Here is a 21,666-nt window from a genome sequence, read left to right on the forward strand (position 1 = left end):
GGAAGGTTCCAGCTATTATTTTCCCCAATATTTCTTATGTCCTTCCAGCCCCCTATAGGCTCCCATTACATGCTGACATGCTTGATCTCCCACAGACTTCAGTATAAACCTCGCCTGTAACAAACAGGGTCCTCTCTTTACATTTTTTCTGACTGCATTTAATTAAAAAAAAAACATGGTTCACTGGCTATTAGAGTTTGGTATTATATTCTCTTTCTTTCAGAAATGGTAAGGAGAATAGTATTCAGATCTTTGTTCTGCATACACAGGAACATAAGAGATGACAAAATTGAAATAGGAATAAATGAACTGATATGAAATGGAATAAAAGTATTTTAGGTTGTAAAATAAGAATTCTCATTAACTAAAAAGGAGTCATTATGAATGATGTGGAGACATATATATGCATTCTTAAAAATACCACATCTCTTATACAGATTTAAAATATTTTTTGGCTATCCTTATGAGCATTTTAAAAGAATGGAGCTACCTCAACTGAAGGAAACGGATAAATATAATTAGTTCATCAACTCAGTAAGGTTAACAGTATTAAAATACTTTCCCTCATGTAGTCAAAATACTAAATTTTCATTAACATATTTATAGGCAAATGTGTAACGACCAGACAATGTATAGCACAGAAACAAGAAAAAGTGTTTTAAGTCTAGTTATTTTGATAGGTTTTTCTAATACACATAATTGTCAACAATTTATTATAAAAAAACCTACATATACAATTAATACTTGATCAAAAGTCTTTTAAAATATAATCAAAATGAAATGTGTAGAAAGAGACATTTCAAAGTCACAGCAGTTACTACTATTACAATATTTAATCATTTTTACAATAGGCCTGCCGATCCATTTCAATTAAATTTGTTCTCAGAACCATCAAATTTCTTGCTGAATTTGACTTAGAGCAAAAGCAAGTTGCTTAATTTTTGTTTCCATTGCTTTTTTGTTCTTGCATGTTTCTTCCAGAAGTCCACGCATTTCTTCTTCAACTCGATGAACCTAAATCAATATGTACATTTTATAACATTTAAATTTCTCAGTGAAAATGCATTTAAAAAAATGCAGAAAGTAAAAGGTTTGTATACATTTTATAATTTGTGACGTAACGTTCATTTAAAGCAAGAGGTTAATAAAATGTTAACCTATTCAAATACTAATATGGAAAACGATGTCATACTATATACAAAATATTCACACGTATACACTATCCATTTATTTCTCATAGGCTCCTGTAATGAACACATGGTAATTTAGCTATTTTGTAGTTCAGAAAACTTGTTCAAGGTTTTAGTGCTTCTCAGTAGCATATCTGGATGAAACCCAGTTTTCTGACTTAATCTCCTCATTCCTAAGCAGTCCTATGCTGCTTATGAATGTCAAATCATGACTCTTGACTTATCCTTACAAACTTTCAAAACTGAAATCACCTCCCTTCCCAAAGAAACTCTTTAAACACTGCATTTCTAAAACTGCTTGTGGTGGTTATACATTATCATCTTTTTGAGAGATAATGATTTACTGTTAACCCATATTTATTCTCCTAGGGTTCTCCTAGGATTCAGTGTATTTGATACAATTAATTTCTGCTTGAAACTCTCTCTCCTATTATACAACATTCCTAAGGGTACTACCAATATAGTCATCCCTATCTGTTCTACTTCCCTCTTCCTAATCCTTAATATAGACTTCCTAATTTTTTTCCTTCTAAAAATTAACATTTCTCCTAACTTAAATGATCACCTGTATGTGATGCCCTTTTTCACGATTACCACATTTTAACTTTGGTGCCATTTTTCTAAATCCCTAACAAACACCTCCCTATGATATTACATCATACTGGCAAGATGTCCAAAATCAAACACAGTGTTTTGCTTTGAGCTAAAGGCCTAATATCACAGCTTATTTAATAATACCTAGTGTACTCTTATTCAACACAGTAAATATCTGAAACAACCACTGAACTGAAATAAAGAACTAAATTTTGAACAAATTGCATTTCTTTATTAATTGTGATTATTTTCAAAGACCTAATTCCCTCTTTCTGGTTATATAGGCTCCTTTAATGTCATTTAACTACACAACCTTGATTATAAAATACTTAGTATTCCTTTCCTTTTCTAGTTGCTGATTTCTGAACTTCCAGTCTTAAAGATATCTGTTTCCTATTAACACTTCAAAATCTGGGAAAAATGAAAGTTCATAACTGCCTCATTTAGTGGATCTTAACAGTGAAGTTACATGAGAATCAACTGTTGAGTTTTTAAAATATCTAGGTTTGAACCTAGTCTTAGTGAATGAAAGTATGAGGGGAACACTCATATGTAAGTATTATTTAAAAGTTTCATAAGTTAATTCTGATGTTTCCCTGTCATTCAGTATCATCCTAAACCCATTCCTTTGTCAATGAGAAATTTGACAGTTTGAACTCTAATTCATAATAAAACAATCCTTGAGAACTTGTCCAAGACAGTAATGGATTATACTTAATACATTCACATTCTCACCTTGCCTATGTGTAACCAACAGGGCTTTCAGCTGAAACTGGTGAATGATATATAAATTTTTATCCAGAGCTCATGGAGCAGGTGCATATCAGGATCAAATTTATAATCTCCGTTTCATTAAAATTCTGTTCTACAACTAATCTAAGTATTACCAACATGCTGGTCTGGCTTCATGATTGTATTAGTAACATTCTTCATATCTATTTGGTCATTAAATCATACTGCCTGTTCTCCTTATCACTGCTGAAGATAAAATTTACTTAGCTATAACAACTTAATACTGATTATCAAAGTGAATTTTACTTACAGTACCTTTAAATTTGCAGAATCAATACATTTCTGTTTTTCATTTGCCAGTTGTATTATTTCATTTTGATGAGCTTCAACAATTGCATCAACTTGTTTCTTAAAGGCATCATCCATACTATGAAGCTTTTCCATTGCATCCCTTAAAAACAAAACAAAACCACATATCCACCTGGATGTATAAAAATTTGGATTTTTTTTTTTTAACATGGAAGCACTCATATTCATATTTTAATGGAAGCATCAGTTCAGTTCAGTCGCTCAGTTGTGTCTGACTCTTTGCGACCCCATGAAGTGCAGCACGCCAGGCCTCCCTGTCCATCACCAACTCCCAGAGTTCACTCAAACTCACATCAATCGAGTCAGTGATGCCATCCAGCCATCTCATCCTTTGTCATCCCCTTCTCCACCTGCCCCCAATCCCTGCCAGCATCAGAGTCTTTTCCAGTGAGTCAACTCTTCACATGAGGTGGCCAAAGTACTGGAGTTTCAGCTTTAGCATGTCATTCCAATGAACACCCAGGACTGACCTCCTTTAGAATGGACTGGTTGGATCTCGTTGCAGTCCAAGGGACTCTCAAGAGTCTTCTCCAGCACCACAGTTCAAAAGCATCAATTCTTCGGTGCTCAGCTTTCTTCACAGTCCAACTCTCGTGCTCATACATGACACTGGAAAAACCATAGCCTTGACTAGACAGACCTTTGTTGGCAAAGTAATGTCTCTGCTTCTGAATATGCTATCTAGGTTGGTCATAACTTTCCTTCCAAGGAGTAAGCGTTCTTTTCATTTCATGGCTGCAATCACCACCTGCAGTGATTTTGGAGCCCCCCAAAATAAAGTCTGACACTGTTTCTACTGTTCCCCCATCTATTTGCCATGAAGTGAAGGGACCAGAAGCCATGATCTTCGTTTTCTGAATGTTGAGCTTTAGGCCAACTTTTTCACTCTCCTCTTTCACTTTCATCAACAAGCTTTTTAGCTCCTCTTCACTTTCTGCCATGGTGTCATCTGCATATCTGAGGTTATTGGTATTTCTCCCGGCAATCTTGATTCCAGCTTGTGTTTCTTCCAGTCCAGTGTTTCTCATGATGTACTCTGCATATAAGTTAAATAAGCAGGGTGATGATATACAGCCTTGACGTACTCCTTTTCCTATTTGGAACCAGTCTGTTGTTCGATGTCCAGTTCTCACTGTTGCTTCCTGACCTGTATACAGATTTCTCAAGAGGCAGGTTAGGTGGTCTGGTATTCCCATCTCTCTCAGAATTTTCCACAGTTTCTTGTGATCCACACAGTCAAAGGCTTTGGCATAGTCAATAAAGCAGAAATAGATGTTTTTCTGGAACTCTTGCTTTTTCCATGATCCAGCGGATGTTGGCAATTTGATCTCTGGTTCCTCTGCCTTTTCTAAAACCAGCTTGAACATCAGGAAGTTCACTGTTCACGTATTGTTGAAGTCTGGCTTGGAGAATTTTGAGCATTACTTTACTAGCATGTGAGATGAGTGCAACTGTGCGGCAGTTTGAACATTCTTTTGCATTGCCTTTCTTTGGGATTGGAATGAAAACTGACCTTTTCCAGTCCTGTGGCCACTGCTGAGTTTTCCAAATTTGCTGGCATTTTGAGTGCACCGCTTTCACAGCATCATCTTTCAGGATTTGAAATAGCTCAGCTGGAATTCCATCAACTCCACTAGCTTTGTTCATAGTGATGCTTTCTAAGGCCCACTTGACTTCACATTCCAATATGTCTGGCTCTAGATGAGTGATCACACCATCATGATTATCCAGGTTGTGAAGCTCTTTTTTGTACAGTCCTTCCATGTATTCTTGCCACCTCTTCTTAATATCTTCTGCTTCTGTTAGGTCCAGACCATTTCTGTCCTTTATCGAGCCCATCTTTGCATGAAATGTTCCCTTGGTATCTCTAAGTTTCTTGAAGACATCTCTAGTCTTTCCCATTCTGTTCTTTTCCTCTATTTCTTTGCAATGATCACTGAAGAAGGCTTTCTTATCTCTTCTTACTATTCTTTGGAATTCTGCATTCAGATGCTTTTATCTTTCTTTTTCTCCTTTGTTTTTTGCTTCTCTTCTTTTCACAGCTATTTGTAAGGCCTCCCCAGACAGCCATTTTGCTTTTTTGCATTTCTTTTCCATGGGGATGGTCTTAATCCCTGTCTCCTGTCCAATGTCACGCACCTCATTCCATAGTTCATCAGGCACTCTATCTATCAGATCTAGGCCCTGAAATCTATTTCTCACTTCCACTGTAGAATCATAAGGGATTTTATTTAGGTCATACCTGAATGGTCTAGCGGTTTTCCCTACTTTCTTCAAATTAAGTCTGAATTTGGTAGTAAGGAGTTCATGATCTGAGCCACAGTCAGCTCCTGGTCTTGTTTTTGTTGACTGTACAGACCTTCTCCATCTTTGGCTGCAAAGAATATAATCAATCTGATTTCGGTGTTGACCATCTGGTGATGTCCATGTGTAGAGTCTTCTCTTGTGTTGTTGGAAGAGGGTGTTTGCTATGACCAGTGTGTTCTCTTGGCAAAACTCTATTAGTCTTTGCCCTGCTTCATTCCGCATTCCAAGGCCAAATTTGCCTGTTACTCCAGGTGTTTCTTGACCTTGAATAATTTTATTAAAAACGTTAAGCTCATAATGAACAAGCTTCCTGGTTTTAGCACAGCTCACTGCAACAGTGGACTGAATATTAGGACTGAAACTGTGCTCCTGGGCATGGAAGCCTTTCTGTGTCCCCTGTTTCTTGTTTGCAGGGAATAGACTCCAGCCTTCAAGACTTTCCCTGAGTTTCAAGGGTAGATTTGAACAGTCGCTTATCAGGAAAGGGAGGGGATGCAGAGATTAGGGAGAAGACCACCTTAGGTGCAATCCAAGGAATACAGGCCCTACACATACCCTAGTGTTTAATAGCAACTCCACCCCTGAACCACTGCTATAAACTTGCCAAATCTTCCTGCGCTGGGACACAGGTTTTGAGGCACAAGCCTGTTGCGTCCCCTTTTGTTTGGCAAAGCAACAAAGCAATCTTTTCTACATCACCCAAAACTCTTGTTTCTGACACTTCATTGGGCACAGTGTAGGGAGACTGAACTTTCAGCATTAGGATCATGAATCAAAAGCCTTTCTTTTATTCCTGTTGCAACAGTTGGTAGCTATGTGACCAAGGGCAATTTCACAACCTCTGGATTTAAAGTCTGTCAACTATAACATGATAATCCTGCCTGTTTGGCTAATCTCACAGAATTACTGCTGGGTTCAAAGTAAGATATAAGAAAAAAATCAATTTATATGTTATAAAAAGCTATGCAAATAAAATCTTTGTTATGAACAATGATTTATTTTATTAAAGTTCCATTAAATTAAAAATCATACCTACCAATTTCAGACATAAGAGCATTAAGGTAAAAATCAGGCCTTTTTATTGTTTTGCTCTTAAAAACACAATAAACAATATAAGAGATTCTAAAAATTATCAGGCTTTATGGTTTTTATTAAGTTTAGGAACTTTTAGTTATATTAAATGATTGTGTCTTTTAGGATCAAAAGGACTTCACACTGCAAAGCTGTGACCAGCAGGAAAGAAAACAGGCTCTAAGTCAATGTTTTGTTGCATTAATGTTTGGTTGTAAAGCTAAGTATAACAGGGTCCATTAGCAGACAACTGACTGTATTGTCAATTAAAACTTCTGGGGTGTATAATAACATCTTTCCATTTACACTGAGTTAAAATATGAAAAATCAAATTTCAAGGTTCTACTAGATTTGATATAATGGGGAACCTATCTCTATATGAAATTTTGGGGCTACCTACATGCCACATTATCTACACCATTCTGTATTTTGACATGAGAACTGGTCACTAAACCATGCTACCTATTTTTTAGCTCAGTTAACTTTCAACTATTTTAACAAGTCTAGTCATATAATTTATAAGGTAAAACCCTCATTTCCTCTAGAGTATTTTATAAAATCCATACAGCAATGGCATATGCATATAGATTTTCTTCCCCTTATTTAAATCAGTTCTCATCTTCAGCTGCTGAAGGCTAACCGCTACCGACATCTGTTTTAGATTCTTCAGGAGCGCTCTGTCCCTGGTAGTCAGTGAGTTTTTTCCTCTAAACTTCACATGTTGTTGTTGTTCAGTCGTTAAGTTGTGTCCAACTCTTTGCAACCCCATGGACTGCCAGGTTCCTCTGTCCATGCGATTCCCCAGGCAAGACTACAGGAGTGGGTTGTTATTTCCTTCTCCAGGGGATCTTCCCAACCCAGGGATTGAATCCTGGTCTCCTAGTGCTGAACCACCAGGGAAGCCAAAACTCCACACACAACTCCACATACAACAGCCAAAAATATTAGCTGTTTCCATTCAAACAGAATTTGAAAACAGTAATTCTAGTAATAAAAACTAAATATTTATACAGCAATTACTATGCATCGGGCACTATTTAAATGCTAAATAGCCCATACAAATCATATACATACATAAATACACATATATACAAAGTTTAAACTTCCATCAAATATGAAGGGAGGAACTATTATAATCATTTTATAGATGGAATGGAAATTAAGCTCTTGGCAAATAACTATGTCCAAAATGTTTTTACCTTCCTCATGCCTACCCATCCCAATTCAGTTTTCTTTAAAGATATCCCACATACTTTAGGCCTTAATGCTTACTTTTGTAGTTCGATACTTTTATCTCTTTCTGCTTTAAGTTTTCTTTCTTTGTTTTCAAAGTTTTCTTTCACTTCTTTTACTTGCATTTCAAGATGACATAGAAGTTCTCCTTTATCATGCCACTTCTGATTAAGTGTACTAATATGAAAAGAAATAATTAAAGAAAACTGGTTACATGAAATTATTAAGCCACATGTTATTTCTCAATATGAAATATTGTATAATACCTGTAAGCTTTTCTGATTTCATCAAGTTCTAATTCCTTTACTTTCAACTGCCGTTTCAGTTTTTCTTTTCTTTCATTGTGTCTTTCTAGTTTCTCAACTATTTCATCCAGTTGTGAAGTTTTTTCTTCAAGTTGTTCTTGAGTACATCTTTGTATTTCAGTGATTTTTTCATGTAATATTTTGATTTGTTCCTCTCTTTCCTGTAAACACTTCATTTTTACAGAAGATAAATCATTATTAAAAAACATTTTTCTTAATCTTAAATGTCTTATTTCCAAATTCAATATTGTTTAAAGTTATAAAAACTACAGATTAAAAAATAAATTGAATGTTCAGTGAATGTTTTAGAAAAGATTTCTACAGAACATTCTAAAAATCACAATCAATAAGGAATAGCACCACTACTTTTTTTAAATGCCATTAAGAATCATACACTATGTACACTTTTTATTTCATTAGGTTACCACCAACCACACAAAAGGAGTACATGGGAAGAAAAACAGTACAATGACAATTTTATTTAACACGGAATATAGCAAAGATTGATATTCACGATGCATGTATGACATAAAATACTATTTCTACTCTGCTGAACAAGTGTCTTCTGCATTAGAGTGAACAAATACTTTAAAGTATGATTTCATCACTACTGAAATGTCACATGAAAATAGGCTCTATATTCCCCCAAACTTCATCTTCTGTCCTGTAAGGCCAACTGTATCCTCTATTTGCACAGTACAAATCAGAGGATTAATGAAAGATCATTAAGGATCTTTTAAGGATTAAACTACTTTAGGCACTGTTAAATGTTTGCAGGTATTAGGCCTCATCTGACTTATTTATGCCAACAAACGTATCTGCTTTACAGGGGCATGCCTGTATGCTAGAACCCTGTAACACCAGCTAACGGTATCAGTCTCCACCAGTGAGAAAAATACGGAATCAGCACTTCCTGCTTTCGTCCTGTTTCCCCTGCCCCACCGTGCCTTTCTTTTTTCCCTTTTGGGAAGATGATGGAAGCAAAAAAATGAATACTGAATGAGGCTAATTTAGGAATGAATTCATCAGTATTTTAGAAAATGTGGTTCAATTCCTTAGTGTGTTATACATCTAAAAATTCTAAGGAACGATATCAGGTAGTCTTGATCAACATTTCTATAATTTATTTTCTCCTTACAACTCTCATACTTAAGTACTCAGGGGAGAGCAGTCTTAATATATTATTAGGAATTCATAAAAGCTACAGAAGATTCTTATGAAATAACCCTGCTAATAAAAATAACATTGTACCATCAGATCAGTGGAGAAATAACTCCAGAAAGAATGAAGGGATGGAGCCAAAGCAAAAACAATACCCAACTGTGGATGTGGCTGGTGACAGAAGCAAGATCCGATGCTGTAACGAGCAATATTGCATAGGAACCTGAAATGTCAGGTCCATGAATCAAGGCAAATTGGAAGTGGTCAAACAAGAGATGGCAAGGGTGCACGTCGACATTCTAGGAATCAGTGAACTAAAATGGACTGGAATAGGTGAATTTAACTCAGATGACCATTATATCTACTACTGCGGGCATGAATCCCTCAGAAGAAATGGAGTAGCCATCATGGTCAACAAGAGTCCAAAATGCAGTACTTGGATGCAATCTCAAAAATGACAGAATGATCTCTGTTTGTCTCCAAGGCAAACCATTCAATATCACAATTATCCAAGTCTATGCCCCAACCAGTAACGCTGCAGAAACTGAAGCTGAACGGTTTTATGAAGACCTACAAGACCTTTTAGAACTAATACCCAAAACAGATGTCCTTTTCATTATAGGGGACTGGAATGCAAAAGTAGGAAGTCAAGAAACACTTGGAGTAACAGGCAAATTTGGCCTTGGAATGCGGAATGAAGCAGGGCAAAGACTAATAGAGTTTTGCCAAGAGAACACACTGGTCATAGCAAACACCCTCTTCCAACAACACAAGAGAAGACTCTACACATGGACATCACCAGATGGTCAACACCGAAATCAGACTGATTATATTCTTTGCAGCCAAAGATGGAGAAGCTCTATACAGTTAACAAAAACAAGACCAGGAGCTGACTGTGGCTCAGATCATGAAATCCTTATTGCCAAATTCAGACTTAAATTGAAGAAAGTAGGGAAAACCTCTAGACCATTCAGGTATGACCTCAATCAAATCCCTTATGATTATACAGTGGAAGTGAGAAACAGATTTAAGGGCCTAGATCTGATAGATAGAGTGCCTGATGAACTATGGAATGAGGTTCATGACATTGTACAGGAGACAGGGATCAAGACCATCCCCATGGAAAAGAAATGCAAAAAAGCAAAGTGGCTGTCTGGGGAGGCCTTACAAATAGCTGTGAAAAGAGAGAGGTGAAAAGCAAAGGAGAAAAGGAAAGATATAACCATCTGAATGCAGAGTTCCAAAGAATAGCAAGAAGAGATAAGAAAGCCTTCTTCAGCGATCAATGCAAAGAAATAGAGGAAAAGAACAGAATGGGAAAGACTAGAGATGTCTTCAAGAAACTTAGAGATACCAAGGGAACATTTCATGCAAAGATGGGCTCGATAAAGGACAGAAATGGTCTGGACCTAACAGAAGCAGAAGATATTAAGAAGAGGTGGCAAGAATACACGGAAGGACTGTACAAAAAAGAGTTTCATGACCCGGATAATCATGATGATGTGATCACTCATCTAGAGCTAGACATCTTGGAATGTGAAGTCAAGTGGGCCTTAGAAAGCATCACTACGAACAAAGCTAGTGGAGTTGATGGAATTCCAGTTGAGCTGTTCCAAATCCTGAAAGATGATGCTGTGAAAGTGCTGCACTCAATATGCCAGCAAGTTTGGAAAACTCTGCAGTGGCCACAGGACTGGAAAAGGTCAGTTTTCATTCCAATCCCAAAGAAAGGCAATGCCAAAGAATGCTCAAACTACTGCACAATTGCACTCATCTCACATGCTAGTAAAGTAATGCTCAAAATTCTCCAGGCCAGACTTCAACAATATGTGAACCGTGAACTCCCTGATGTTCAAGCTGGTTTTAGAAAAGGCAGAGGAACCAGAGATCAAATTGCCAACATCCGCTGGATCATGGAAAAAGCAAGAGTTCCAGAAAAACATCTATTTCTGCTTTATTGACTATGCCAAAGCCTTTGACTGTGTGGATCACAAGAAACTGTGGAAAATTCTGAGAGAGATGGGAATACCAGACCACCTAACCTGCCTCTTGAGAAATCTGTATACAGGTCAGGAAGCAACAGTGAGAACTGGACATGGAACAATAGACTGGTTTCAAATAGGAAAAGGAGTATGTCAAGGCTGTATATCATCACCCTGCTTATTTAACTTATATGGCAGAGTACATCATGAGAAACGCTGGACTGGAAGAAACACGAGCTGGAATCAAGATTGCCGGGAGAAATGTCAATAACCTCAGATATGCAGATGACACCACCCTTATGGCAGAAAGTGAAGAAGAGCTAAAAAGCCTCTTGATGAAAGTGAAAGAGGAGAGTGAAAAGTTGGCTTAAAGCTCAACATTCAGAAAACGAAGATCATGGCTTCTGGTCCCATCATTTCATGGGAAATAGATGGGGAAACAGTAGAAACAGTGGCAGACTTTATTCTTTGGGGCTCCAAAATCACTGCAGATGGTGACTGCAGCCATGAAATTAAAAGACGCTTACTCCTTGGAAGAAAACTTATGACCAACCTAGATAGTATATTCAAAAGCAGAGACATTACTTTGCCAATAAAGGTCTGTCTAGTCAAGGCTATGGTTTTTTCATTGGTCATGTATGGATGTGAGAGTTGGACTGTGAAGAAGGCTGAGCGCCGAAGAATTGATGCGTTTAAACTCTGGTTCTGGAGTAGACTCTTGAGGGTCCCTTGGACTGCAAGGAGATCCAACCACTCCATTCTGAAGGAGATCAACCCTGGGATTTCTTTGGAAGGAATGATGCTAAAGCTGGAGCTCCAGTACTTTGGCCACCTCATGTGAAGAGTTGACTCATTGGAAAAGACTCTGATGCTGGGAGAGATTGGGGGCAGGAGGAGAAGGGGACGACTGAGGATGAGATGGCTGGATGGCATCACAGACTCGATGGACATGAGTCTGAGTGAACTCTGGGAGATGGCGATGGACAGGGAGGCCTGGTATGCTGCGATTCATGGGGTCGCAAAGAGTCGGACACGACTGAGTGACTGAACCGAACCATCAGAGAATCTTGTGACCCATACTTAAAAGTACCAAAATAATACATATGAGGAAACCAAACCTCAAAAGTCCTGTTTTCGAATCTACTTAATTGAAAATATTGAACTCCAAATTCTGCAGATTAGGTCCTCATCCCTTTAAGTTATTAGCTATGGTGAAATATTTGGGCTTCCCTGGTGGCTCAGTGCTAAAGCATCCTCCTGCCAATGCAGGAGACACAGGTTGATACCTGGGTTGGGAAGATCCCTGGAAGAGGAAATGGCAACCCACCCCAGTATTCTTGCCTGGAGAATCCCACAGAGGAGCCTGGTGGGCTACAGTGCATGGGGTTGCAAAAAGTCAGACACGACTGAGCAACTGAGCACATGGTGAATTTATTGCTATAAGAAATTAAACCTAGTTATCTCTGTATGTTCTGTAATAAGCTGGGATGCACCATTAATGCTCGTTATCTTTGAGGTTGATACTATGGTCTTTAAAAGTAAATGTACTAAATTGTGAAAAGAAAGAAAAATGATGAGTTGAAAACCTGAAAACTTTTTTTGAAACCAAAAATCACAGTTCAAGCATTCATAGTCTAAATCTAATTATGGATATAACAACATGGTGATAATGTTTCTTTATTTTCTGTACTTGATGAAGTCGTGTGTCTTAAAAATGACTAAGGGGGGAAAAAAAATCAAATCTTAGGTGGTTATAATTAAAGAATGAGTTCCTTAAAAAAAATGAAAGAGAGAATGAGTTCCTAACTTTGTGGGTGATAATCCCATTAAGAAGTTTCTTAAAATCTCTTTCCTTGGGCTATTTTTTTTAACACCTTGAAGATAATCTTCAGAAGAAAATTTTGGAGTTCAAATTTGATTCAAATTTTGGAGTTCAGGGTAACTTTCAGAATATTTCTCTGGAAATTTTCATGTAATATACTTTGAAACAAGAGATCCTGTTCATTTGCTAAGACAGGCCATATTAAAGAGGGTAAAATCAGTCTCTTGGAAATAAGCACTAATCATCTTTTGCATTCTATTCATGGCATGCTGAAGTCCATGGAGTTGCAAAGAGTGGGACACGACTGGGCGACTGAACAACAAGGTTTTGTCACAGAGAATTCTGAGAACTGATTTAGCAATACTGGAAGATACTAAACAGCACAAACTTTAAATAAAAATGCTACCTTTTTTTGATTCCTAACCCTTTATGGGGCTCTGAAGGCAAGAACTGATGCTTTTGAACTGTGATATTGGAGAAGACTCTTGAGAGTCCCTTGGACTGCAAGGAGATCCAACCAGTCTATTCTGAAGGAGATCAGCCCTGGGTGTTCTTTGGAAGGAATGATGCTAAAGCTGAAGCTCCAGTACTTTGGCCACCTCATGCTAAGAGCTGATTCATTGGAAAAGACTCTGATACTGGCAGGTATTGGGGGCAGGAGGAGAAGGGGACGACAGAGGATGAGATAGCTGGATGGCATCACTGACTCGATTGATGTGAGTTTGAGTGAACTCCAGGAGTTGGTGATGGACAGGGAGGCCTGGCGTGCTGTGATTCATGGGGTCGCAAAGAGTCAGACACAATTGAGTGACTGACCTGAACTGAACTGAAGGCAAGACCACTGAGGTGGTTTGCCATGTCCTCCTCCAGTGGACCGTGCTTTCTCAGGCCCTGACTAGCAGGGACAGGCCCTGCCGCCACCCCATGTGGCGAGACAACATGTCTGGCGCCCTGCACGTCCCACTGCTGGTCCTTGCTGAGTGTGCAGAACTCCAACCGCCGCCAAGCCCAGGGAAGCCTGGTGTGCAGCAGTACACGGGGTCGCAAAGAGCTGGACATGACTCAGCAACTGAAGAGCAACAACCACCCATTATGGACGCTAGTTTTAATTACTTTGAAGGTGAAGGTGAAAGTGAAGTCGCTCAGTTGTGTCCGACTCTTTGCGACCCCGTGGACTGTAACCTACTAGGCTTCTCCATCCATAGCATTCTCCAGGCAAGAATACTGGAGTGGATTGCCATTTCCTTCTCCAGGGGATCTTTCCAAGGGCCATAATAACACCCTCCATAAAATTTTGAGGTAAAAGTAATTTCAAGTTAATAAATGTTATATATAACTTTTAAAAGCAAAGTGTCAAACATTATTAAAAAAACACGATAGTATGTCTTAAATTCCACAACAGTTAGGATTCATTGAGACAAATATTTATTAGGTACTTTGATCCACACATTTTCACACTTTCCCTATGAGCTTTTCCTAAAATAAAACGTCAAACTTACTTCTTTTAATTTTCCAATGGTTTCAGTTTGGTCGTCTATGATTTTACATTTGATTCTTATTGTGTCGCTGTCACGCTCACTTGCTTTTCGCAGACATGCATTCTCCCTACACAGACTTTCAAGCTGAGCCTCTACTCTCCCATGATTTTGGACTAGAGAAGATCCTAAGAAACAAACATCAAAGTAAAAACCTTAAGAAGACCTTAAGAGATTTGTTTTTAACGAGAATCTCATTTTACAGTGTATGATATAATGAATAAAAGAAGCTGAATAAAGAAACAAAATATGTAACAGCATAATATAAAGTGGAAAGAGAAGAAACGGACCTTTTAAAAACTGTGGGTGTTTGAGAACCTAAAACCACAGTAACCATGCAAGCAGCTACTTTTGTGAACAAGTAACTGAATCACAAAATATTTAATGGGTCATGTTATGCTGTCCATACAAACAAAATTAATTTGCAATTATATTACAGATTCCTACATGGAATGGTCAAATAAGCAATGTTCCATTTAGGCCAACATCTACTATTCATAATTTATAAAGTCTCCATGAATGCCTTAAAACTTAAGTGTATATCTTGAAAGTGTGAATTTCTTCCTTTATGGTGACTGGAAAGGGAATGAGACTAAGGGTAAGTTTACCTGAACCTAAAATGGTTTTTATTCATAACTGATTTCACATTTCTCCACGTGTAACAAGATAAATATTGCTAACATTTATCTTGTTAGCAAAAAAATGAATGCTGCATATGTATAAACAATTTAAAATCACTAGATAAGAAAGAATCGTTTTCAATAACTTATTCAGCTGTAGCATCATAAAGGTATACCTGTTCAGAAACGTAACCAAATTACACTGGGAAGAAAGCCAGAGACAGCAAAATATCAGAGCTATAACTATAAAATGGGTGTAATAAACTCCTTCTCAATTCCTTAGTATAATTTCATTCCTTTCTGACTGACCAATAACTAGTAACCCTTCAGTATAAAGCGTTACCTTCTTTCCTGGGATGTCTAAGAATTAACCCTCCCTTTTCTAATACACCGGTTTGCAGGATGAGCAGAATGGGCTATTTTTTGAAAATTTGAGAATTTTACCCTGTAGTGCCAACTCATGTCCCCATACTTTTCTTTCTGTCCTTAAACCATAAATTAGCGATTCCTTGGCAGCTAGCTCGGAAATAAGCTGCATTTTTTCCTGCTTGAGAAGTTCTATTTGAATACTCTTCTGCTTGTCATCTTCAATTAAAATTTCAAGTGTGTTGATTTGATTCTGTATACCACCAAAAAACATTGAAAAGAATGCAAAGTAATTATTATATTTAAGTACTTATTTTCTTTCTGTATTTTATAGTGAGAAAAAATGTTATTTAAGCAAATACAAAGTAATGTTCCTAAATTTTACATAGAAAATGCTTTAATTTTATTGACTAAAAATAAATGTAGGTCATTAAATAAAAAGTCAAATTTTAAGAGGCTATTTCTGTAAAAACTCTGAATTTTATTTAATATTTTAAAAGAGCAACTACGCATGTATTACCCAAAATTTCTCACCAAGGATTTACATCAACAGTCTAAAGGACACTTATATAAAGTGAGTCTTTTTCAGCAAAATATCACTAATATTTAAAACTAAGACAACAGAAATAAAGTAATTAAAAAGTATTATAGTTAGGTATATTAGTGACTTCCAGGTGGCTCAGACGGTAAAGCGTCTGCCTACAATGCTGGAGACCTGGGTTCGATCCCTGGGTCGGGAAGATCTCCTGGAGGAAATGGCAACCCACTCCAGTACTCTTGCCTGGAAAATTCCATGGATGGAGGAGCCTTGTAGGCTATAGTCCATGGGGTTGCAAAGAGTCGGACACGACTGAGCGACTTCAATGTCAATGTCAATGTAGGTATATTAGTATGTAAAGATGTCCACTACCACAAAATTAATATCAGTAATTCCTTTGGTATTTTCCAAACTTCAACCATCTGTATCACTGTAAAACTAGTATCTGTTTACTTAGTATACTTCTTAAAATTAACTCACTTATTTAAATACGATTTTAGTGTAAGTAGCAACCTGGGCAGCCATGGTTTATCTCCTAATTATATTAGTCTTCACACACATAAAAATATACTTAGTGTTATCTACTTCACAACTGTATACTTCCTAAAATTATCACAATATACTTGAAAAAATGACGTAAAAGTTAAAAAGGAAATATAATGGTACAGTGTCCTACCTGTAAATTTGCTGCTGTTTCCTGTTTCAATTTAGAAACTTCTGCAAGTTTTGTTTTTTGTTCCTTCACCATACAGGTTAGGTCTTTAATTAAAGAGGAAGACTCATTTTCTTTTCGTTGAGCCCAAACAAGAGCATGCTTGCTCTTGGCTAATTCAGTTGCAACATTTTCAAAACCATCTTTAACCTATAGTTTAAAATTGCATTATAAATAGCAGTTCTCAGAATATTTAGAAAATATCTGATTTTGGAAACAGCTTACTTTTTTCATTTTTAGTATCTGAGTTTTAGCAACAGAATGAAATTCACAGATAACTGGCTTCGCAGGTCAGCCAGGCCATAGTGTTTATGTTTTAAGGTCTGGATCCTGCTATTTTGACACAAAAGCAGCCAGACACTGTGTAAACAAGTGAGCATGGCTCTGTTCTCATAAAACTTTACATAAACAGGTAATGGGCCAAAAATAGCCCAGAGACTTTAACTTGCTGACCCCTGCTCTACAGTACTCAATAATAGAGAATGCAGGTCTCCTAATTCCTATTTGAGTGCTCTCTTTACTTGACCATTTATAATGTCACTTAGCTTTGGCAACAGCACTGAAGATTAACTATTATTTATGTGAAGAAATAAGGCTCTGAGAACCTAAGTAATTTGCTGAAGATCCTATAGGCAGCATGCAAATAGAGCTAGAATTCTAAAATGTAGTCCTCTTATCAAATCATAACTTGCTGATTCTGTTTTCAATAAAAAGCTAGATGCCAGTTCTTACATCTTTAAATCTTCTGGCTTCAACAGTTAAAGCAATACGGAATTCATTTTCTAAATCCATATACTGTTGATTTAATGCATCAATTTTGTCTTGATATTGTTTTATAACTTGCTCATGCTTTCTCTCTTCTTTAGCAATTTCTTTAGCTAAGGCTTCCTGGAACTCAGCTTCACTAAACAACTCCCTTGTTTCAATGTCTTTCCTGGAATGAAAAACAAATAAAAAACACAGGGTGCTGTTTACATGGAAAGAAAAACTTTAAAGGCCTTTAAGTACTAAATATTCTATATTCCCTGTTGTTAAAGATCAGCTCCTTACTTTCAAACCCAAAACTAGGGACACGATGGTAGATGCAGAAAGAACATGAGTTTTATTTGACTGTTCATTCAGTGGTGACAGGGATATGCCAAGTCTTAGCTTCACTGAGACAGCTCACAGTCATTGTATGGTTTCTAATAGCCTTTGGGTGTATTCACAGGAGTCAGGTTCTGTTTCACTGCATCTTCCATGTTGCTTGAGTCTTTAATATACAGAAATACAGTCTACTGGGCAAAACTACAGCCCTTGGACCAAATCTGGCCTGGTGCCCTTCTTGTGGGGAAATAAACTTTTATTAGAACACAGCACATCCATTTGCTTACACACTGTCTATGGTTACTTTTGGGCTACAAAGAGACAGTTAGGCATGACCTGAAAAGCCTGAAATATTTTCTATCTGGACCTCCACAGGATAAAGTCTGCTGAATCCTGCTTCAAAGAAATAAAGTATACTGATAATTTAGCAAGTAGTTACTTGGAAGTCAATTAAAACAGTTTTCTCTATATTATAATGATCAACTTTTGGTTGGGCTTAGAGAAACGTAAAATGAGCTTCACTGCTATAAATCCATACTTCAACCTTAACAAAGTCAGTGATTTGTTTCTACGTTACAAGTTCTTACAATAAGACTGATTCTAAAGGATACATAAACATGTCATTTTTCATGAGCTAATTCTGTCAGACTTCACCATTGCTGAATCACTGTCTAGTTCTGGGGGGAGGGGCAGAGAGAACCAAGTGACTTTTCTTGTTTTTAAATGTCCATGTCTTCCTGATATATACGTATTTCACTCACCGGTGCTCTTTTTCTTTCAATGCAAGCAGTTCATGAAGTTGTTGCACCTGTTCCTTTTCCTGATGGAGAGAAGTCCTAAGTAAGTTTATTTCTCTATCAGCAGCAGCAGCTTTGAGTTCCACCTCTTGGATAAGACGCATCTGAGTAAAATACACACAATTACAGTATTTAGATCATCTCCTCTGTTTCTATTTTAATGTCAGTTACCCACAGAAAAGTGTCTTCTAAGTAACAGGACCTAGTGACTAAGCTGACTTCCAAAATTAACTAAATAATGGTGTGGTTACATAAAGTTAAGTCTTAGAAGCATCAAGGGCTTCCCAGGCGGTGCCAGTGGTAAGGAACCCACCTGCTAATGCAGGAGGCATAGGAGACGCGGGTTCAATCCCCAGCTCAGGAAGGTCCCCTAGAGGAGGGCAAGGCAGCCCACTCCAGTATTCTTGCCTGGAGAATCCTATGGACAGTGGAACCTGGTGGGCTACATTCCATAGGATCACAAAGAGTTGGACACAACTGAAGTGACTCAGCACATATGCAGAAGCATCAAACATATTAGCATTAAATCTTATTTGCACCATGAACCTTAAAAAAATTTCTATTCAGAAAACACAAAACTTTAAAGCCTTCAAACACCCCCAAGGAGTCATTTAAAAACTGGCTCTAATAAAACACAAGCCTAACAACTAGCAGTATATCCACCAACTCTTCTTATAACTGCTTTGTGAATGCTGGCGACCTTACTTCAAGAAATAATTCCGCAGGTTAAATGACTGGCACGTGTAATTTTTGCATCCAACCTAACATCTCTGTCTGCATATGATGACGTAGCGTGTTTCAGGAGAGACGCCATGAGCGTGTAACCCGTGGGAGCGCAGGTGGCAGAGCGTACCTGTGCGGCTTGCTGCTGCCCCTTCTGCCTCTCCATTTTCTCCAGCGCCTTTTCCAGGGTTCTCAGGTGTCTAATGTGATCATCTTGTTGCTCTCTTGCTTTAATTAATTCAACAGTTAATTTTTTAATTTCATTTTGAAGTCTGTGAACCATAATTTCCAGCTGCAGCTTGGAATTTCTCTCTTTAAAAATAACTTCTTTTAGCCTAAAGCATAAATCACATTTTAAGTATACTATACATATGAAAAAGATGAAAACTGTACTAAACACTAAGCTTAGAGAAGAAGTAGAGAGGAAGATTTGTAGGTAGGAACACAGAAGAGAGGAAGATTTGAAGTATCTTCCAAACTCTCCTTAGAGTAAAAAATAGCTGAAAAACAGTATGCCATACCCCTGATCCATGAAACTAGCATTGTGTCAAAGGGCAAACATTTTACATAAATTAATGAATCTTTATCTTTTGTGAACTTTACTATTTGACAGCAAAACTTAAAAGCACCTTATTTGTTTCAGGCATTGTGCTAGATGTGGGCTTAAAAGCAAGTAAGATAATTAAGATACAGCCTGGCCTTCAAGGAGCTTAACATCTGGCAGAGGACAGACACCCATTTATAAAGCAACTCTGGCCCCTCTGCATCTTCCCTAGACATTAAGTATTACATCCTAGTATTATACTAGCTCGGTGTTACTCAGAGTCTTTTGACTGAAAATTCTCAGTTTTAGGAAGAAAGGAGAGTTTAGTGAAACATATAACCAACCAATTCAGAGGCAGGGATGGCACTATTCCGAGGGACCACTGAAAAAAAGAATATGAACACCATAAGGTCTCTCTGATTCCCTACAGGCTGGTCTGAATTCTTCCCATGGCATGTTTTTTATAATGCACTCAGGGGAGACAGGGAAGGCTACAAACATCTCTAGACTCATGTTCTGACAGCAGTGAGAACCAAACAGAAGAGATTACTTTTCTCTAGCTCAACTCTGAACTGAGTTCTGGGAAAAGCCCCGGTTATTCCAATCTGGTTCATATGCTCGCTTCATGCACCAGTCACTGTGGCCATGACTAAGGTTTACCTTTACCCATCGTAGTTCAGGGGTTCTCTCTTGACCAATATTATAGGCAGAGAGGCAGTTCATGACACAATAGGAGTGTTTGAAAAGGGGACAATGAATAGCAAAGATAGAGCCTCATGAAGGAATTTCTGAGCCAGGCAGCCACTCCAGTGTGTAATTTCCAAGTCATAATTGAGAAAAATCCCTGTACCTATCAACTCCTACACGAGAGTCACTGCTCCAATTTTTGTTCTTAATATCTCTCTTCTTGCCTTTCTGAGTGGTCTCCAAACTGGTCTTTCAACTCCAGCTTGGTACGTTATATGAGAATATTAGACTTTAGTCTGTGACATATATGGTGGAAGGGGCAGAGAAGCTACAAATAAAAAGAATTAGAGTAATCCTCTGAGCAGGAGATACGGGCCTAAACTAATCCAGCAGTTTGGGGACAGAGAGAAAATGGTTCAACACCTTTTAAGTAGAATGAAGAGGGTATCAATGCCTACTGGTTATGAAGTCTGAGAAAGAGGAAGGAAGCAAAAAAATGATTCTGAAATTTCTAGCTTTGGTGGCTGATGATATGAAAGGTCATTTATTAGAACAAGGAATATAAAATAAGGGAGCAGGAAAAGTTGACCTAGCAATATGTTGATCTTAGGAACTTAAAGCAACGTAGACAAGAAATTTTTAGTAGATGATTAGATGTACAATCTGTTAATCAAGAAGGCCTGGATAATAGATAAGAGATTTGGAAGTGTATAGATTAGGTATTAAAGGCATCAGGCTAGTTCAGTCGCTCAGTCATGTCCAACTCTTTGCGACCCATGGACTGTAGCACGCCAGGCCTCCCTGTCCATCACCAATGCCCGGAGTCCACCCAAACCCATGTGCATGGAGTCAGTGATGCCATCCAGCCATCTCATCCTCTGTTGTCCCCTTCTCCTTCTGCCTTCAATCTTTCCCAGCATCAGGGTCTTTTCAGATGAGTCAGTTCTTCACATCAGGTGCCCCAAGTATTGGAGTTTCAGCTTCAGCATCAGTCCTTCCAATGAATAGTCACTGGAAATCCTAAATTTCCATGAGGATTGATTGGCTGGATCTTGCAATCCAAGGGACTCGCAAGAGTCTTTTCCAACACCACCACAGTTCAAAAGCAAGTCTTCTCCAAGCACCAAGTTCAAATTCGTCCACTCTCAGCTTTCTTTTGGAGAAGGCAGTGGCAACTCCAGTACTCTTGCCTGGAAAATCCCATGGACGGAGGAGCCTGGTAGGCTGCAGTCCATGGGGTTGCGAACAGTCAGACACAACTGAGCGACTTCACTTTCACTTTTCATTCTCAT

At 37.9% G+C, this 21,666-nt stretch overlaps 1 protein-coding gene across 2 annotated transcripts in view; it reads right to left on the reverse strand.

Moving 5' to 3' along the window:
* Window positions 1-867: 867 nt before the first annotated feature.
* LRRCC1 (leucine rich repeat and coiled-coil centrosomal protein 1) overlaps window positions 868-21,666 on the reverse strand; it is a 45,483-nt gene continuing 24,684 nt past the window's right edge. For both annotated transcript variants that reach the window (XM_068983760.1, XM_068983761.1), the window contains 10 exons: window positions 19,274-19,478; window positions 18,385-18,524; window positions 17,270-17,471; window positions 16,502-16,687; window positions 15,366-15,540; window positions 14,266-14,429; window positions 7,763-7,971; window positions 7,536-7,673; window positions 2,832-2,967; window positions 868-1,014 (listed from right to left, as the gene is read on the reverse strand). In XM_068983760.1, the coding sequence (XP_068839861.1) occupies window positions 892-1,014; window positions 2,832-2,967; window positions 7,536-7,673; window positions 7,763-7,971; window positions 14,266-14,429; window positions 15,366-15,540; window positions 16,502-16,687; window positions 17,270-17,471; window positions 18,385-18,524; window positions 19,274-19,478 (1,678 nt within the window). In that variant the 3' untranslated portion in view covers window positions 868-891. The remainder of the gene's footprint in view (window positions 1,015-2,831; window positions 2,968-7,535; window positions 7,674-7,762; window positions 7,972-14,265; window positions 14,430-15,365; window positions 15,541-16,501; window positions 16,688-17,269; window positions 17,472-18,384; window positions 18,525-19,273; window positions 19,479-21,666) is intronic.

Source organism: Capricornis sumatraensis, chromosome 11, assembly GCF_032405125.1.
Source record: "Capricornis sumatraensis isolate serow.1 chromosome 11, serow.2, whole genome shotgun sequence".
NCBI classification, from domain to species: domain Eukaryota; kingdom Metazoa; phylum Chordata; class Mammalia; order Artiodactyla; family Bovidae; genus Capricornis; species Capricornis sumatraensis.